Source organism: Cygnus olor, chromosome 8 (assembly GCF_009769625.2).
Source record: "Cygnus olor isolate bCygOlo1 chromosome 8, bCygOlo1.pri.v2, whole genome shotgun sequence".
Classification (NCBI taxonomy): domain Eukaryota; kingdom Metazoa; phylum Chordata; class Aves; order Anseriformes; family Anatidae; genus Cygnus; species Cygnus olor.
The window spans coordinates 23,310,631-23,327,842 of NC_049176.1; the positions used below are offsets into that span (position 1 = coordinate 23,310,631).

General features: G+C 59.9%; 1 protein-coding gene across 4 annotated transcripts in view; it reads right to left on the reverse strand.

Annotated features, from left to right (window-relative positions):
* Positions 1 to 17,212, reverse strand: part of LOC121073781 (phosphatidylinositol 3-kinase regulatory subunit gamma) — a 60,850-nt gene that overhangs the window by 38,535 nt on the left and 5,103 nt on the right. For all 4 annotated transcript variants that reach the window (XM_040565151.1, XM_040565149.1, XM_040565148.1 and 1 more), the window contains exons 5-7: positions 12,797 to 12,928; positions 11,385 to 11,586; positions 11,112 to 11,197 (exon numbers count right to left, since the gene is read on the reverse strand). In XM_040565151.1, coding sequence (XP_040421085.1) covers positions 11,112 to 11,197; positions 11,385 to 11,586; positions 12,797 to 12,928 — 420 coding nt within the window. The remainder of the gene's footprint in view (positions 1 to 11,111; positions 11,198 to 11,384; positions 11,587 to 12,796; positions 12,929 to 17,212) is intronic.

The following is a 17,212-nucleotide window of genomic DNA, read 5'->3' on the forward strand; positions in this document are numbered from 1 at the left end:
AGGGCTCCTCCAGCAAGGGTTATTTCCACATCAAATGCCTACCTCCAGTCCTGAGCCATTTGGGAGAGAGAGCACTTCATAAAAGGAGAGGGAAGATTAATATTATTTTTCAAAAGTGTAATGGGAGGTTTCCACTTCCAAAGCACTTCAGAGCCATTTTTGCACAAAGCCAGAATAATTCCATCCCCAGAGGAGAGAGAAAAAGAAAAACACATTAGAGGGAGTTACGGGTGCTTGAACGAGCGGTCGGTCAGAACAGAAACTTGCCCGTCACCGTCGCCTTGGGGCTGCTCTCGCCCACGCCGCGGGGCGATGCTGCTGGGGGCGGAAAGGTTGCTGGGGTCCCAGCACCGGGACGTGTCTGTGCTGGGAAAGGGAACGGGTGTGCTGCCAGCGGGAGGTGCTGGGGGCAAGGATAGGAGTGTAACAAGAGGACACGGCGAGTTTGGTGCCGGTAGGACTTCAGATGCTCCTCCCGAGGGACTTCAGATGCTCCTCCCGAAACAACTCATTCATCTTCACTATAACCAGTGGCCGGCCATCTCCAGCCCTGCTCACCCCACCTGTCCCCATTGGGAAAAATCATTTCCTAGAGGCTGCTGCTGTCTTTTTTTTGGGGGGGGGGGGGGGGAAATTTGTTGCAATTTTGTGGTTTTCTTGTTAGAAAGGCTGCAGGAGGGGAATAAGCAGCAGAAAAGTGCCGGTGTGCTTGCTCCCCTCCCAGCCTCCCGATGTGGCTTTTTGCCCTGATCTGAGCCGTTGGGTGGTGGGGATGGGGACGTGGGCACGGGATGCTGCTGCTCCCCAAGGAGCTTGGTGTTGGATATGTCCGGTTTCCTGCTCGCATTGCAGCTGGGTCACTGAGAACCCCGGGCTGCCAACGAGGAAGAAAAGCCGGCTGCGTCGCTGACCTGTGGTCCAGCAGCTGCCCTCCCTTCCCCTCCTCCTCCCCTGTGTGCCATGCTGTTGGCTTCCAAGGGGAAATTCAGGAGGATTTTCCCCTGGCAGGGCTTTGGGGTGAGGCAGCAGCTGGTGGGAATGGCAGAGAGCAGCTTCTGATGGTCAGAGGGTGCACGGGTTTGGATCAGAGCTGCCTGGGAGCATCACCCCCGCCCGTGAGCATCACCGCTCAGCCCGACAAGGCACCAACTAACAAGGCACCAGTCCCAAGGGGAGATGTCTTCATAACCCCAAAGCTTTGGTGACCAGATCGCATTTTCTCCCATTCCTATCCTCTAACAACAGCCCTCCTGCAGGCACGGCGCACGCTGCGGTGCCTTCGCCCACCGGTGACGTCCGCAGAGCTCGGCCACCGCTGGGGACAAAAGCAGGACGTGGGCTCGAAACCTGGCTGGGAGCAGCCGGAATTTCCAACAGCTAACGGTTCCCAGAAGCCGGAGGACGTCTCAGCCCTGGCTCTGCTCTCTGGGCTCACGCTTCCTTCCCGTCACGGCCTGTAGACCTGGCACTCGGGGATTTACGCTTGCCTTGCACCGCGGCCGGGCTCCCATGGCCCTGCCGGTCCCTCGCAGGGGTTTGTCCCTGGCAGCAGCCCCCCCATGCCTATCCCTGCCCTCCCACGAGTGTTTTCTGTTCTTGCAAGAAATCCAGCTGAAAACAAGCCTGCCCTTGCTTGCCAGGCAGCTACTTGCAGGGCTCTCCTCATGCTTTTCGGTTGTGTTGAAGCAGCGGTGATTTTTTGCTTGGAAATGTCCAAAGCAGGGGCCGTGGGGTGGTGGCTTCGTCCCCTTTCCCCACCCTGAATTTTGGGAAAGATCTGTTGGAGCGTGCAACGACAAAGATGTGCCAAGCCCTTCTTCAGAGGAGGGCTGGATTTGTGCCTCTAGCCCTGACCCACAGCACGTCCATGTCGTGGGGACCTCACCCACCCGGGTGCTGGGGACCAGTCCTCCCAGTTAGGACCAGCTGGGGCAGGCAGGTCCCTGAGCCCCCGTCACTGACCTTCCGGACATTTATTACTTGCCCTGAGGCTCAGCTACCCCTGCAGGTTTCAGCTCCCTTGCCCCTCTCAGCAGAGCCGGCACCGGGTGCACCCCAACTGGTGCCACCTGCACGGACGTCGCCGGGCTGGTGCCCATGGGGACGCCACCACGGTGCCAGCACCAACCCCAAATCCATGCTTATGCAGCCAACGGGGAGCAATTTACCCTCAGCATCTCTAAACCATTTGCCAACCTGTGAAGCTGGAGCAAAAATCACAGGAAAATCAGAAGTGGCCGCTCCTGCGGGATTTCCCCCTCGGGTGGGCGCCGGGCGCTGCGGGACCCCTGTGCCGGGAGCACCGGTGGCAGGAAGAGTTCAAAGCCTCCCGGTTAAATACGGGAAGGAGTTAGCAAGTCTTTGTGGCAGGCGGATTAGAGGCAGAGGTAAATGCTCCTGCTAAGTGTAATCTGCCTGGTTAAAAGCTCAGCTCAGCCGCTAACCCAGCATCTTCTTTGCTTCTTATAAATACAGGAGACGCGGCTGCACACAGCCGTTTTTTTGTTCCTTTTGCCTATTTACAGACCCCAGAGGTGCTGCTGAGCCCCTCACCCTCCTCCTCGTCCTCCCCATGGGGTCCCATTTGGGTTCCCCCATACTCAGTGCTCTCTTCCCTCGGGGATGGGTTTGGTGCTGGCAGCCGGGGGCTGGCGCAGGATGGAGCCCGTCCTCCCCAGCTCCCCCGCCGGGGCTGACACCACGCGTCCCTCGTCCCGCAGCCACCGGCCCCGGCGGTGGCCTCAGCTCACCCGGCCGGGACCAGCTGCTGAGATAACCCGGCCGCGTCCTGCAGGTGCAGCAGGAGGGGGATTACGGCTTGCGGGTCAGCGCAGGTGAAGGCGGCGTGGAAATGGGGCTGGGGCTGGGGACGGGGCGCTCTGCCACCCCGCACGCCGGGGAGGATCCATTTCCGTGCCCCCTGCGTGGGTGAGCTGCTGCGGGGGGATATGGGGCAGGGGATGGGGGCTACACTCAGCGTGACACATATAGGAATCCCAAATAAAACTAAGAAAATAACTCTAGAAATACGCCACCTCTCTGCTTCTCTCTAAAAGCCCTATTCCCAAGGGGGCTGGCACTAAGGTGGGCACAGGAGGGTGGCAGATCTGCCCGGACCATCCCGTCCCAAGGCAGCAGCACCCCCGGGACCCTGTCCCCGCTGTTCCCCGCAGGTGACAGGACTCCCTGGGGCTCAGCCTCACCCACGCAGTCCCCCGGTGCTGACCCCGGCACCGTGTGGGTGTCCCAGACAGGGTCCCCAGTCCCCTGGCCACGTCCCCCCGGGGATTATGGCCAGAGCGGGGGTTCTGGTGGGTGGCGTGAGGCAGGGATCAGGGGATTAAGATATTTTCCGTGTGTGCAAACTAGCTGTCAGGAGCCCAGAGCTATCTAGGAACGAGAGACCTGGGGCTGAGCAGCCAGGGGATGGGGGGAAGAGGGAGGAGAGGCCAAGACCCCCCCCATCCATCTCCATTCCCTGGGCTTGCAGGTGGTGGGGGAAGATGCTCAGGGAGGTTTTGGAGCCCCTAACCCGCAGGGATGGCAATGAGCACCAGTAAGGGGAGATACGAGTGTGTGCCGTGCAAAGTGGGTGAGATGCGTGCTGGTGGAGGAGAGGTTGGGGGACACGGGGTGGGGGGATTTGGGGGACATCAGGCGGCTCCCCGGGGACAGCAGGGCGCCGTGCCCTCCCCGGGACCAGGGCAGAGTGGTCTGCCCAGGCAGGCACGAGGGCTGGGTGGCTCCAGGAGCTTGTTAACCTTAATCCTCCCCTGGATTAATGCTGGGGGGAGCTGGGGACAGCGGGTAAACCCTCAGGAGCGCAGCACCGGAGCGCAGCACCGGAGCGGGGTGAGGAGGGGACAGAGGGCGCAGGCAAAGGGCAAGGAGAGGGGCAGGCGGTCCCACAGCCTAATCGGACATGTGGCCACGGATTTTGTGGGCATGTTTCTGTGCCCTGCCCTCGCTGGGTGCAAAGGCACGGGCAGCGTGATGGCCGGGGGCACGGCTGGTGATGGGGCAATGCCATAGGGGCTGTCTCTGCGGGGCCACCACGGGTGAACCCTTGGGATCAGAGCAGCCCGGAGGTGTGGGACCAGGGTGGGAAATGCCTGTTGTGAAAAGGATGCTCTTTTGGGAAATGCCTGCCTGGGCTGAAATCCCTTTCCCTGGGGCTGAGCTTGCAGCCCAGCTCAGAGGAGCAGCGCAGGCACGGCTCCCTCCTGGGCATCCCCATCCCGGAGCTGTTTCACCGTACACCTATCCACGGGGCTCAGCACCACCCGAAGAGGGGCTGAACCCACCGTGCGTCCCAGGAAAATGCCACAGGACGTTGTCACCCACCCCAGCGCAGCCAGGGTCACCTTGGGCTTGTCCCCAGCGGCTGCCTGGCGGGGCTGCGGGGCCACGTGCGTGTCCCCCGGGGGCAGCGAGGCAGGACGGGATGTGCTGTCCTAAGTGGCATCTTCACCAGATCTGATCCAGCCTCGCAAAGCCACAGCGCCTTCAATTCCCTTAGCACTCCAAATCTGCTACTGTGCATCTAAGCGGCTTATTTTAAATACCCCATGATGGACTGCTCCTTTGTAATGTAATCCAGCCTCGTGTGTCCCATTCCCCTCCTATTCGCGGTGATTTAGCTGCAGCTGTGACAGCTGAAAACCTCCCCGCTTCCCCCTGCTTCCCAGGAAACTTCCCTCACACCAGCCCCGACCCCAAATCCCACCCTGCCCCATGCTGTGGGACCCTACAGATGCTCCCACTGCCTCCCCCATGCCCTTAATGTGCATCCAGGGCCAGATCCTGAGCCCTGCGCTGCCTCAGCTGCTTCCCCCTGGAGAAGAACCATACAGGAGCCCTTTTGGGGAGGTTTCACCCAGTTTCAGGCTCAAACAGCCCAGAAGGGAGAGCGCATCCCGTGTTTTGGGGCAGGGGAGGGATGGGGGGAGCCGAGCCCCAAAAGCCCCGCTCATGGGGATGGCGGAGAGGCTGCTGCTCTTCCCAGCGCTCCCCTTTGGGGCTTGTCTGATTAATGAGGGCTTGTTATTTCCAAACTGTTTGAAACCGTGTTTATTTTATCCGCCGCCGGATTCCTGTGACTCGGGGCTCGTCGTGAACTGCCAAAGATGAGTGACAGAGCCCGCTAATTACAGCTAATGATGGCCTTAAAGGATTCTCCGCGTGCGCACGTGCGTCTGTGTGCACACACGCCGAGGGCCATTTATAATTTAAAGTGGGGAGACTCGTTAGCATGAAGCGTGCCCGGATTAATTGCCAAAAGGAGGCGGCCTCCGCTCTCGGAGAGCCGCGGGGAGCCCGAGCAGAGGCCACGAGAGGGGAGGAGGCACCCGAAAAGAAACCCGAAGCCATTCCAGATGGCGAAATCCCTTATCTTTTTCTGCAAAGCGCATCCACCCTTCTCGGAAAAAGGAACCTGAGCCTCTTCCCCTCGAGCTGGCGAGGGACGAGCTCCCCGGGAAGGGGAGCACCAGAGTTTTGTATGGCTTTCTGCGGGGAAAAAGCTGAAACTGGACGGGATCAGGAGTAGCCAGCACAAAGAGATTTTGGGGCTGGCTGTGCTCGGTGCAGGGGACGTGTGCCAGCACAGGATGCTGCGCTGCGCATCCTGCTACGAGCCGGGACAGGACGGCTTGGACGAGGGCTTCTTGCTGGAAGGAACAGCTTCAGGTCAAGCCCGATGGCTCGTGAATTTGTCTTGGATCGTCTGGATCGTTCTGGACCCCAAAACGCTTGGGTTTCTCTGGCTGAAACGTTCCAGATGTTTCGGTTTAGTGCTTTTACGCCAACAGCTGTCGGAGGCCAGGGAGCAGGGCTCCTCCGATAGGCGCGCAGCGGCCGGACGGTTACGACCGCTCCCAGAACAGCAGGGCGAGGCCATGCAGGTAGGGCCAGTGCCTGCTTTTGCTTCTTGCACTACTGAAAAAAAACCCACAAAACCCAACCCTCTGCTTCAGTCCCAACAGATTTCTTGCCAAAGTTTCTTCAAACCAAAGCAATGAGCCAGGAGAGCGGGAGCTGAGCGGCCAGGACGGGGGGAGCGCAGCGGGTGGTGGCCGCCTCCACTGGGCCGCTGGGCCGAAACGCCACGGGGATGTTTGGGTGCTCAGGGCTGCCCCGAGCTGCACCTCCAGCTTCGGCTGGGTCCGAAACCCCCCCTAACTTTGTCTCCAGCTGACCCATAACAGCATGTTTAAGGCATTTTGTTCAGCTTCTCCTCTAGTTCTTCTTTTTTTCTCTCTCTCTTTTTCCTTTTGCTTCCTTTTCCTTTTCCTTTTCCTTTTCCTTTTTCCTTTTCCTTTTCCTTTTCCTTTTCCTTTTCCTTTTTCCATTTCCTTTCCTTTTCCTTTCCCTTTCCCTTTCCCTTTCCCTTTCCCTTTCCCTTTCCCTTTCCCTTTCCCTTTCCTCTCTCTCTTTCTTTCTTTCTTTCTTTCTCTCTTTCTCTTTCTCTCTTTCTCTTTCTCTTTCTCTTTCTCTTTCTCTTTCTCTTTCTCTTTCTCTTTCTCTTTCGCTTTCGCTTTCTCTTTCGCTTTCGCTTTCTCTCTGTCTTTCTTCTTTTTCTATTTTTCTTTTTTTCTTTCTCATTTTCTCTTTTTCTCTCTTTCTCTTTTTCTTTCTCTTTTTCTCTTTTTCTTTCTTTTTTCTTTATCTTTTTCTCTTTCTCTTTCTCTTTTTCTTTTCTTTTTTTTTTTTTTTCACGTTGGAAATTCTTCACAAGCTCCACTCAGGTTTGGGAGGGCTGGCTCCCTCGTCAGCACACGGAGCCCTCCTGAAATCCCTGACACAACCATCACCTGCAGCAGGAGCCTGATGGCAGAGAAAACACCAAGGGGCACGGCCAGGAGGGGATCTGGGATCTGTGATGGAGCCGAAGCGCAGCCATCCCCAGGGCACGAAGGATGGGCACAGGACAAAGGGGTGCTGCCGGCAGGATGGCGCAGCGGGGTGGGCAGCCAGGGCTGCCCCGCGCTGGGGATGGCAGCCGGGGCAACGTCTCCTCTTCCACGCCTGGCACCGTCCCCCTTCGCTGCCCACCCGGGAAGGCGGATTTCTTCCCCAAGGAGTGCAGGGAAAGCGTTTTCCACCACGCCAGCTGAAAATGGATTCGCAATCCAATTTTACCCTAGTGCCACTCCAGTGATTTTGATGGAGCCGCTGTCGCTGCCTGCTGGTTGGAGCCAGCGGACAGCTGCCGTGGTTTCATAGAGCAGAGGTTTCTTATCTGTGTCACCTTTGATTACTGTAATTGAAATCCTGCTCTGATCTGATCTGTGCCCGAGCGTTTCTGCTGGCCGTGTGGCTCCTGGCTCGAGCGGCGAGATGACGTTAATAGATTTTAAAGGCAGGCAGGCTGCGAGGAGCTCTGCTGCCCTCTCACCAGCAGCCACCAGCTGCCTGGTCCCCGGCTCTGTCACTGCCATCCCAGTGGTGCTGCTGGGATCACGGAGGGCTCGGCCACTCTTTTCCCGACACCTATGGAGCCAATGTGCTCCTGCCCCTCCGCTGCCACGCAGGAGAGGATGCTCCTGGTTCTGGTGCCCAGACCATCCCAAAACATCAGACAAAAAGAAAGGAATAAGGCCCAGAAACACGGTGTGCACCGAGGGGCTCGGTCCTCACCCCAGCCCCCGGGCAGACGCTTCCTCCCCGGCCGCGATCCCTCCCGGCCGGTCATTGTTTGGCGGCACAATGCTGCGGGTCCGAGCGGCCCTTTATCAGCCCCGGCCATGCAGGCTGGGGAGGAAAGGGTTTCAATCCGAGCTGAGCGATGTTTCCGCCGGCAGACGGTCCCCAGTGCGGGGCCGGCTCCCTCCAGGCAGTGTGTGTGTGTGTGCGGTCTCATCCTGCATCCCTGCCGGGGTCCCCTGCTCCTCCGAGATGCCCGCTGCCCTCCCCGCTCCATCGCTAATTAAATACAGGCTAAAATTAGCTGTGAAGGCAGCACCGCCGGGGTCTTCCACCGGCATCTGCCTGCGGGATGCTACAAGTGGGTCAGCCGGCAGCTGCCCCCCAGCCGGGCGCCCGGGGTGCTCGGGGTACCCATCCTCTGCTGCACGGCGAGGCTGGTTTCCAGAGGGCAGCATCACTCCCCGGTTCACGGCACGGATCCACACCTCTCGCCCCCGCTGCTGCCCTGCGTGGCCTCCCTGGAGGTTCAGCCACCTCAGAGGCCATCCCGGAGGCTTTCCCTGCTGGGTTCACCCCGCTCGGCTGCGCTCGGGCCGGAGCAGATGGAGAGGCAAGAGGCTCCTTCTGGGATTGCAAGAGTGCGCATCCTTGTCGTGTTTCTCCCCGTGCCTTGGGGGAGCTGTTATTTTTAGCCGCTCTCCCCATCTCACGTCACTAGCTAGGCTCTTGATCTCTCTCTTTTTCTTTTTTTTTTTTTTTTTTATCCCTCCCCAGCATTAATTTGTTTGCTCTGTGCTATCTTCAGGTTAGGGGAGCCAGAACTAGGGATCTTCACAGGAGACCACTCGCCTCTCTCACCCTCTACCCAGGGGGGTTTGGATGGGTTTTTCCTCTTTTTAACCCTCTCCCCGTCCTGGGGTCCCTCCTCTGACATCCCTGAGGGATGAAACACAGCGAAGGGGCGGCCGAGAGACAAAACAACCTGGATGTGCTCTGGCTGGGGAAAAGCTCATCCCTTTTCTTTTGGCCTCCTTGGGCTGTTTCGTGTCTCCCCGTGGCCGATTTTCCAAGCCAAGAGCCGGGATGCTCGTGGCCGCATCCCAAAATCCCAACTGCGAGGAAAGTGCCCTGGTGCCATCTGCCCCCTGCCCGGCTCCATCACGCTCCCGGGGATGGCAGAAGATGTCCCGGCGGTATTTATAACTCCAAATCCCTTTTCCTGCTAGTCATGCTCCTGTCCCCTTCCTGGCACGCTCACCAGCCTGTCGCGACGAGGGGACTGACGCGGAGCGGAGACGGGGAGAGCGATGCAGGGGTGGCTGCCACGACGGGTGTCCTGCGGAGGGACAGCTGGCCCTGTCCCCTGCCAGCCCGCCCTGTCCCCTGCCAGCAGCACGGCCCCCTGGGGAAGACCTGGGCTTGGAAACCGCCAGGCTGTTCCCCGCTAAAACCCTGCTCTGAAGGAGCTCATCCCCAAAAGGAGCTGAAATCCACGCATTTTCTCCCCAAATCTGCACCGAAGGACAGCGATGCTCCTGTCCCCTCAGCGCTCTGTTTGCTTTCCCTGCCTCCTGCCTCCGCTTTTGACATTTTTTTTTTTTTGGGTGGTGACGTGTTTTTTTTTTTTTTCACCAGACTTTGCTGCATGGTGAATAAAAGCATCCTGCTGTCTGAGGGCTAACGGCTTGCCGGAGAGATAATAAAGCAAAGGGGAGTAAATTAAAGTGCCTATAAATAGCAGCAGGAGAGGAAAAGGAGATGAAGTCATCTTCCTTCAGCTGAGCCGGTATTTACATCACTGCTTCCCTTAGCCTTCTCTCCCCCTCGCCCAGCTCGGGAAACAGCCCCCGGGGCTCGGGGGCTCTGTGTGCCCCCCGTCCCCTCCTGCTCCCCGAGATGTCCCCGTGTCCCTGGGGTGCCTTTAGGCACCTGCTGGGGGGCGCAGCGAGGAGGTCTGGACGCAGTCCCTGCTGCTGATACGGGTCCTGATGGGAGCCTCCTGGGGTCACCATCCCAAACACGACCCCATACCCACCGTCCCCGTACCCCTGTGGTGCCCCGTGCCCCACGCTCGCACCGGGTACGTCTGTGCCTGAGTCAGCCTGAGGTCACACCGCGGTTTCCTCCGTGTCAGCTCCCGGCTCCTATTCCCGGGCTGTTTGCACACACCCGCCGTGTTATTGCAGGGTATTTATAGCTCCTCGACACGGGGAATTACAGAGCCACCGCTCCACACGCGCACCAAAATAATGTCGGTGCCAGGTCGCGGGGGGCCGGGCCGGGCCGGAGGCGCGTGGACCCTGCCTAATAATAATTCCTCGCGCTTTATATAGAGCGCCTTTCATCCGCAGCTCCCCCGAGTGCTTTACAGGCATTTAATTAAGCTTCCCGACATCCGAACGTGATGACAGCCAAGTAATCACATCCTCGCTTCTGGATGCGAAGGGAGCAGCCGGACCCGTCTGGGGGCACGCGGCTGTCCTGGCTCGCACCCCTAGAGGAGATCGGAACCCCAAAAGGGGATGGGGACCCCAAAATCCTGCCTGCCTCTGCTTGGATTGGGGCGGGTGTGACCAGTGCCACCACAGGGTCTGGGGATGTCAGTGAGAATGTCACCGTCAGGCAGAGCCTGGGGACGGCCGGGCCACAGCTGCCCGACATCTGGATCGGCGGGGGAAGAGATGCCCCGATCTCGGGGGCGAAAGCCATAAATCAGCCGGTGGGATTGAAAGGCTGATTTATGGGGGATATTAGGAGTTGTAATCCTGCCCGGCCCAGCCACCCCCCCAAGTGCTGCAGGGCGATGACAGGGACCCAGATATATTACAGGGAGGGAGCGCACGGAGGCTGGAGTCCCCGGGGCCAGCGCCGACAGATCTCCGAGTGGGAAGTCTGGAAGCTGCTGCGGCTCCCGGGTGGCTCGGTGCGGGGACAGGGACGTGGCTGGGTCTTGGCTGGGGACGGGATCCAGCAGGGATGGACCTCCACGGTCCTCGGGGTGTGTGATTTTTGCCACCAGCACCCTTCTTCCCTGCCGTGTCCATCCTTTGGGATGTGCTGCATCCCATCCGGGGGGCACGGTGCTGCACTGCCAGCTCCTTGCCCAGGCACAGAGACACGTGCAAGGCACCCATTGCCATCCCCATCCCACCAGCTGGAGATGGATGCACCACGGAGGGGGCTGTGTTTTGGGGCTGGCCTTGCTTAGGGTGCCATTTTATTCTGCACACTGGAAAAATTAAACGCAAGTCCAAATCGTAAATCCAGATTTGCTTCTGATTCATGATCTCTTGTCATGTTATTGTTGCAGTGCTATATTTTCCTTCCCAAACCACAGACAGATCCCATTGAGCTTTGCCTTCCTGAGAGCCCACGGCAGGATGGGACCCCCCCGGTGGCCGTCCCCGAGCTGTGCCACCAGCTCTGCCCCCCGCCACCCCCCCCTCCGGCCGCGTGTCCCTTACCGGGGGCTGCCGGCACCTCCGCCGCCTCGCTGGCCACGATGAGGGACTCGAGGATCCTCGCACAGAGCTCGGGGCTCGCCTCGGTGCTGCGGGGACAACAGGGTGGCCGTGAGGGTGCCAGCAGCAGGACATCCCTGGGGGTCCCCGAGCTGACCACACCAAGGCTCCCCAATAGGTATAAGGAGGTGGCACACAACAAAACTCCTCCCGACCCCAAATTTCCTCCTCAACTGCTGCAAAATAGATGGACGAGGGGGGACGTGGGCGGCTCACCTGGAGGGAGCGGGGCGGAGGAGCAGCTCCCCGAAGAGCTCCCCGAGGAGCCGTGCCGACAGCCGGTTCTTGCGGGAGCCCTGGCAGAGGCGGCCGAGGTGTTGGGCCAGATCCTGCAGCAGCAGCACATGGGGCTGCGGCAGGGCCGGGGGGGCCAGCAGGGCTCGGGCTCGCTGGCCACACTCCTCCAGGCCCGGGGTCTCTGCCAAAGAGGGGAGAAATCAGGTCGGGGGGATCTCTGCCCCCCATGGAGCCTTGGTTTATTTCCATACATCCCTCCCCAAATCCTTATTTTTTGCACCCCATCCTATGTGCAGACATATGGGTCTCCTGGCAGAAAAAGCAAGCTGGGAGGTAAAGGATTTGCCAGGAGAAATGGGGGGGGGGGGGGGGGGGGGCGTTTTTTGGTGTCACCCTTTTTTTTTGGTGACATGGCACTGTCATTGTTGCTGGGGGGACACGGGATATTGCAAGGTGCAGGGATGTGCCTGTGGGCACCTCGAGCTTCCAGCATCGCTCCTCGGGACCCCGGAGCTCTATCCTGGCAGGTCCAGGACTCTTCTCCCCAGAGATTTGTTTTTTTGGGGGGGTGTTTTTTAAATTATATATATATTTTTTGAAAGCCCCGGTGGTTCCGCCTCTGTTCATCACAGGAGCGAGCAGCCTGGGCCGCAGGGGGAAGGCGCTTCCCTTTGAAGCTGCTTAACGAGGCAACCCAGCTAATTGCTTCCTAATTGCGTTTTTATCCTTGGAAGGGAGGCAGCCTTTGATTTCTCCTCTCCGACGGGGAAGGGGAAGGCAGCGGCCCGGTGCCCCCAGCCCAGGGGGATTTCTGCTGGCAGCGTGTCTGCGCGGGGCAGCGCGGATGGCTGTGTTCTCCCTCCTCTTCCTCACCCAGGGCAGAGCTGTCCCCGTGTCCCTCCTGCCCTCACAGAAACCTCGTGGCTCTTGCCAAGGGGATGGCAGGCACAGTGACCAGGGAGAGCTGGTGTCAAGGGGGGAAATCTGATTTCAAAGGTGACCAGGGGGGGAAGGAGAGGGTCTGACCAGGTGGGAGACCTCATGGCAATGTGTTTTATTCCTGCTGGACAGGCCAGGGACCCTTGTCTGCTGCTGGCTGTGAGCCCCAGGTGTGCCACTTCGCCCACAAAATTCAACTAAAGCCACGAACTCAACAGTCCCATCTGTCTGCACGAGAGGCTGAAAAGCTTGCGGGGCCCTAAAGGCACTTCCAGCATCCTGAGCTGAAAAAGCAAAGAATTTTCCCTGCCCATATAAAGCCAAAAGCTAACCGTAGGGCAGCATCCCCAGGGGATGGGGGCAGGAGCTGGAGATATTGGGAGCTTTCCTTGCAGGGGCTTCCCAAATCTCCTCCACCCCACAAAACATGGGGAGACCCCGTCCGTGCTTACCTTGAGCCATGTGGAGCAAGTCGGTGCAGACAGTGGGGGGGATGAGAGGGGCTGGCAGCTCCTGGAGGTACCACCTGAGGGTCTCGGCCAGCGTCTGGGCATCGTAGAGGTCCATGTCCACGGCCGAGGGGTCTGCAAGAAACCCATCGGGAGCCCTGAGCCCGCTGCACATCCCGCTGCTTTCCATCCTTCCTCTGGACGTGGGGGGATTTCCCTGCCCGTGCCCTGCTGCCCCACGTGTGGCAGCTCCCGGTGCCACCACCCTGCCACCGTTCCTGTCCCATCTCCACCGGCTTTGGGGTTGGTGTGCCCGGGGACAGCGTGTCACTGTATGGACAGTGCCTGGCACGTGGGGTGGGGGCTCTGGCATCCTCCAACGCTCATCCTCCAACGCTCATCCTCCCTTCTACTACGACCCCAAAGAAATATGCCCCACCAGGACGCCACAAACACAACGCCCCAGCGATCCCAAAACACCGTGAATGTACCCAAAATGCCATTGCCTCCCCCAGCCCCAAATCGCAGATGCCCAGCGGGCGGCGAAGATGCTGTGGGGTTGAGCAACGGGGCAAAGCACGTGAGGAGGGCTGAGATCATCCCAAAACGGGGTCAGCACTCGGAGGAACATGTCCCGCTGTCCCTCCGAGCCCCGTGGCCAGCTCAGCATGGGGACGTGACTTCAGCCGCCAGCCGAGGCATTGCCTCATGCGTTTGCCTTGGAGGTCCCAGCCTGGCGGCCCAGGGGGGGGGACACACACGTCCCCTTTTGCAAAGATCTCGAGGTTTCAAAATCTGGCTCTGGTCTGAGCTGGAGCCAAAAGTGAAGGTTTTGAAATTTTCCTCACAGGAGAAATCTTGGAGGGGGTGGGGGGGGGGGGGGGGGGGGAGGGAGGAAATCCCAAGGTATTTGAGACCGATTGAAATAGTTCGTTTATAGAAACTAAATTTCTCTTCTAAGTGAGGTTATTGAAATAAAAGAGCAGGGTTTGCAGTTTTTTAGCGATGACATTTCAGGTCCCACGTGGCTGGGTATGCTGAGATCTAGGAGCAAGGCGGTGGGTTTGCCAAGGTCTGCACCCCCTGCCTTTCCCCTCTCTGAGTTTTTATCACCAAATGCAGCTTTACCAAAATCTGCATTCGGGGAGATGCTCTGTCTCCAAAAGAGCAGCATTTTCCAGCAGAAAATGCCCCGAGCCTCCAACCATTTTGACTGGCAGTGGGGTTATGATCCCAACACGGTGAAAAACCCCATTTCCTAGGGTCAGGCTGGGAGCACTCTGGCTCCCATCGGAGGCTGGGTTTGGGCACCCCAAGCTGGGTCTCCCCTTCCAGACCTTGGTGGGCTTTTGGAGAGCATCTCCCCGAGATGTCCCCACCGTGGCCGGGCAGACAAGGCCCGTGCCCACCTCCCCCTGCTCTGGGACAAAAAATTGTGGCAGTTCCCTTACCGGCAGGACCTCGCTGCCTTCCCTTCGGTGCCCGGCCCTTGGCTGGCTGACGGGAAAGCAAACAGATTGAACAATCCCTGGGGCGAAGCCTTTAACCCAGCGGCTGGAGACGCTACCTCATTTTCAGGAGCAAGCACCCGGCTGGCCACAAACCCGCCCGAGCCTGACAAAAGGCACCGCGCCGCCAGCGTGGCCGAAGGCGACCCGGGGCAAAGGCAGCGCCGCGGGGCTGGGAGAGGATAAAGAAAAATCTGAAAAAAAGAAATGGAAAAGTGCCCGTGGGAAGGGTTCGCCTGACACGTTCCCATCACCCAGCTGCGCTGCTGGACCCCTCAACTGGCCGTCGATGTCCCAGGAGGTGCTCCAGCCCCTGGTTTTAGCTGAAGCCCCCCAGAGCATGGCTAAAACCCTGGGATGCTGCTGGATGGGTGCCTGTGGCAGCCCCCATGGCCGCGTCCCGGTGTCCTTGTGCCCAGGAGGGGCTGGGGGAGCCGCGGGGTGGCTCCTGTCCCCGTACCAAGCTTGGTGCTCAAGCTTTCGTGTGTGGTGATGAGAGAAGAGGACGCCTGCTTCCCCTTAGGCCGGGCAGGAAGGGATGAGCCAAAAATCCTCCTTCACCTGCCCTGGCTCAGCGCAGCCCCTGCCCACCACCACAGGCGTTTCGCTGGGGAGCTGTCAGACGGCGCTGGCGCAGACTGGGGAGAGCATCAGCAGCCTGTTCAGTGCTGGAAGGGGATGCCAACGAGTGCTGGCCCCAGGCAATCAGCCCGGGGCTCCACATGGCCTAATTAGCTCATTTGCACAGGCTCGGAGGCGCGTTCAAAGGGAAGGCGCAGCCGATTTCAAAGCAAATCTCCAAAACATCCTTGCACCCCGAGAGTGCCGCGATGGGGAGGACTGGAGAGGGGTTGCAGCAATTAATTTCAGATGGGGCTGCTCCCCTGAGGTCTCCTCGGTGGGTTGGATAGAAGTAGCCTCTACTCTGCTGTCCCCAACCTCCCGGACACGCAGTCACATCCCCATGCCCCAGCTCCCATCCTCGGTGCTCCCCGGGGTGCTCCCCGATGGGAAGCTGGGCTGGTGGCCTGAGGAGGGTTAATTAACCCCGAGGCAGGGCTCTGCCCCCGCTCGGGTACCGGAGGGAGATGATAACCCCTGTAAGAAGCTAATGATGCTGCAGGATGAGTCACGGCTCCCCCGGGGCTCTCCAGACATTTCTGCCCCTTCCTGGAGGTCTCCGTCCCCCCGCCCCCAGCTGCAGGGCAGGGACAGAGGGACCCCGTCCGGTGCCACAAAGAAGGAAAACACCCCAAAACCCGTGGCCATGGGTCACCTGGAGCACCCCGAGGAGGGAAAGGGGACCAGGTCCCCAGACCCCACACTGCAGCATGGGCAGAGCCCCCCCAGGAGCAGGGGGCCGGGGCTGAGTCAGGCTGGGTGGGAGATGCCCGGACCTCTCCCGGCAGCAGCAGCGAGGGAGGTGTGAGTAAGGCGGCCCCGTGGCGCACACCCAGACTGCGGCATGAGTAGAGGCAGGGGGTGCTCCACCAGGACATGGCAGTGGGGTGATTTTTGGGAACGAGAGATTTGAGCTGGTCCTGGTAAGCAGCCGCTCTGCGCCATCAGCTGCTGCAGCATGATGCTGCTGGGTACGTGGTCCCCATGGCAGAGGGGCACCCTAAACACCCTAAACACATCATTAAATACTACGTCTGGAGCCTTCCTCCCTCCTGTGTCAGTGCGAGGACCTGCACAACCCCCGGACCTGATCCCATCGGGTGTAGGAGCCTGCCGGACATCCCGCTGCAGGGATTTCCCTGGGGAATTTCCCTGGCTTTGACTCAGCACTGTTGCAATGTCCCCGTGCCAGCCCGGTGGTCACCCTGTGCCGGGGACTTAGTGGCTGCCCACGCAGTCCCTGCCCCTGCCCCAAGCTCCAGCAGCCCCGTATCTCCCCCCCCAGCTGGGTTTCACCCCGCTGTGCACCCCGTCCTGGGGGGCAGCAGAGCTGGGACCCCTTCCAGGGGTGCCTGGAGCCAAAATTGCGAAGGCGTGGGTCCCAGCCCTGCGACATGAGTCACAGGAGACCACTAATTTACCCTTCCCTCATCCCCACCAAATATAACAGATGAGCTCATGCCTCTGCCCAGCCTCTGACCACCGCAGGTTTATTTCCAGGTACAAACGCAGAGCAGAGCAGGCACCGGGGAGCCTCACCTTGGGGACTAAAGTCACAGTTAATGGCTTGGCCAGGGGAAAACGGAGTGCTTGGAGACCCCAAATCCCTCCTGGTGTCCTAGGGGTGAGGATGAGGGAGCACAGCCACCCCGCTCGGAGCGCTCCCTCCCCGGGCACCCACGCACGTGGCACCCCGGGGTGCTCCCCGCTCCGACCCGTCGCTTTCTGCCCAGCAGCAGCTCGCAGAGCCCACCGCCCCCCGCTAATCCCCACCGAGCCCTGACCTAATTCCCGGGCACGTGAGCGTGTCTCCAGGCAGACTGCGCCGCGCCGGGGCCGGAGATCAAAGCGGGGAGGACGGCAAGACGGCACGGCACGGCACGGCACGCCTGGAGACAGCGGCTCCAATCCACCTCTGCCTGCTGCGTGTCACCAGGAGGGGACGTGGGACAGGGGCACATGGGACCCCGAGCAGCACAGGACCCCTCCATCACCCTGTGAGCGGCTCTGGTACAAACGCTGAGTCCCAAGACATGTCACCCCCTGCCCCCGTCCTGCTCCTGTGGCAGTGGGGCAGCACCCAGCCAAGCTGGGACATCCCAAATTTCAATGTGTTGGAGAAATGGGGCAGCTCCAGGGGTAGGGGACACGTGTCCCCTCCCTGCTGCCTGCCCCCACCCACATGTTAAAATTCGGGGGGTTGAAAACCAGCATGCAAACTTTTTTAGCCCTTTCTCCTTTCTTAGTTTTCCTCCACGACTGCCAAACCCCGGCATAAATGGGGCATTCA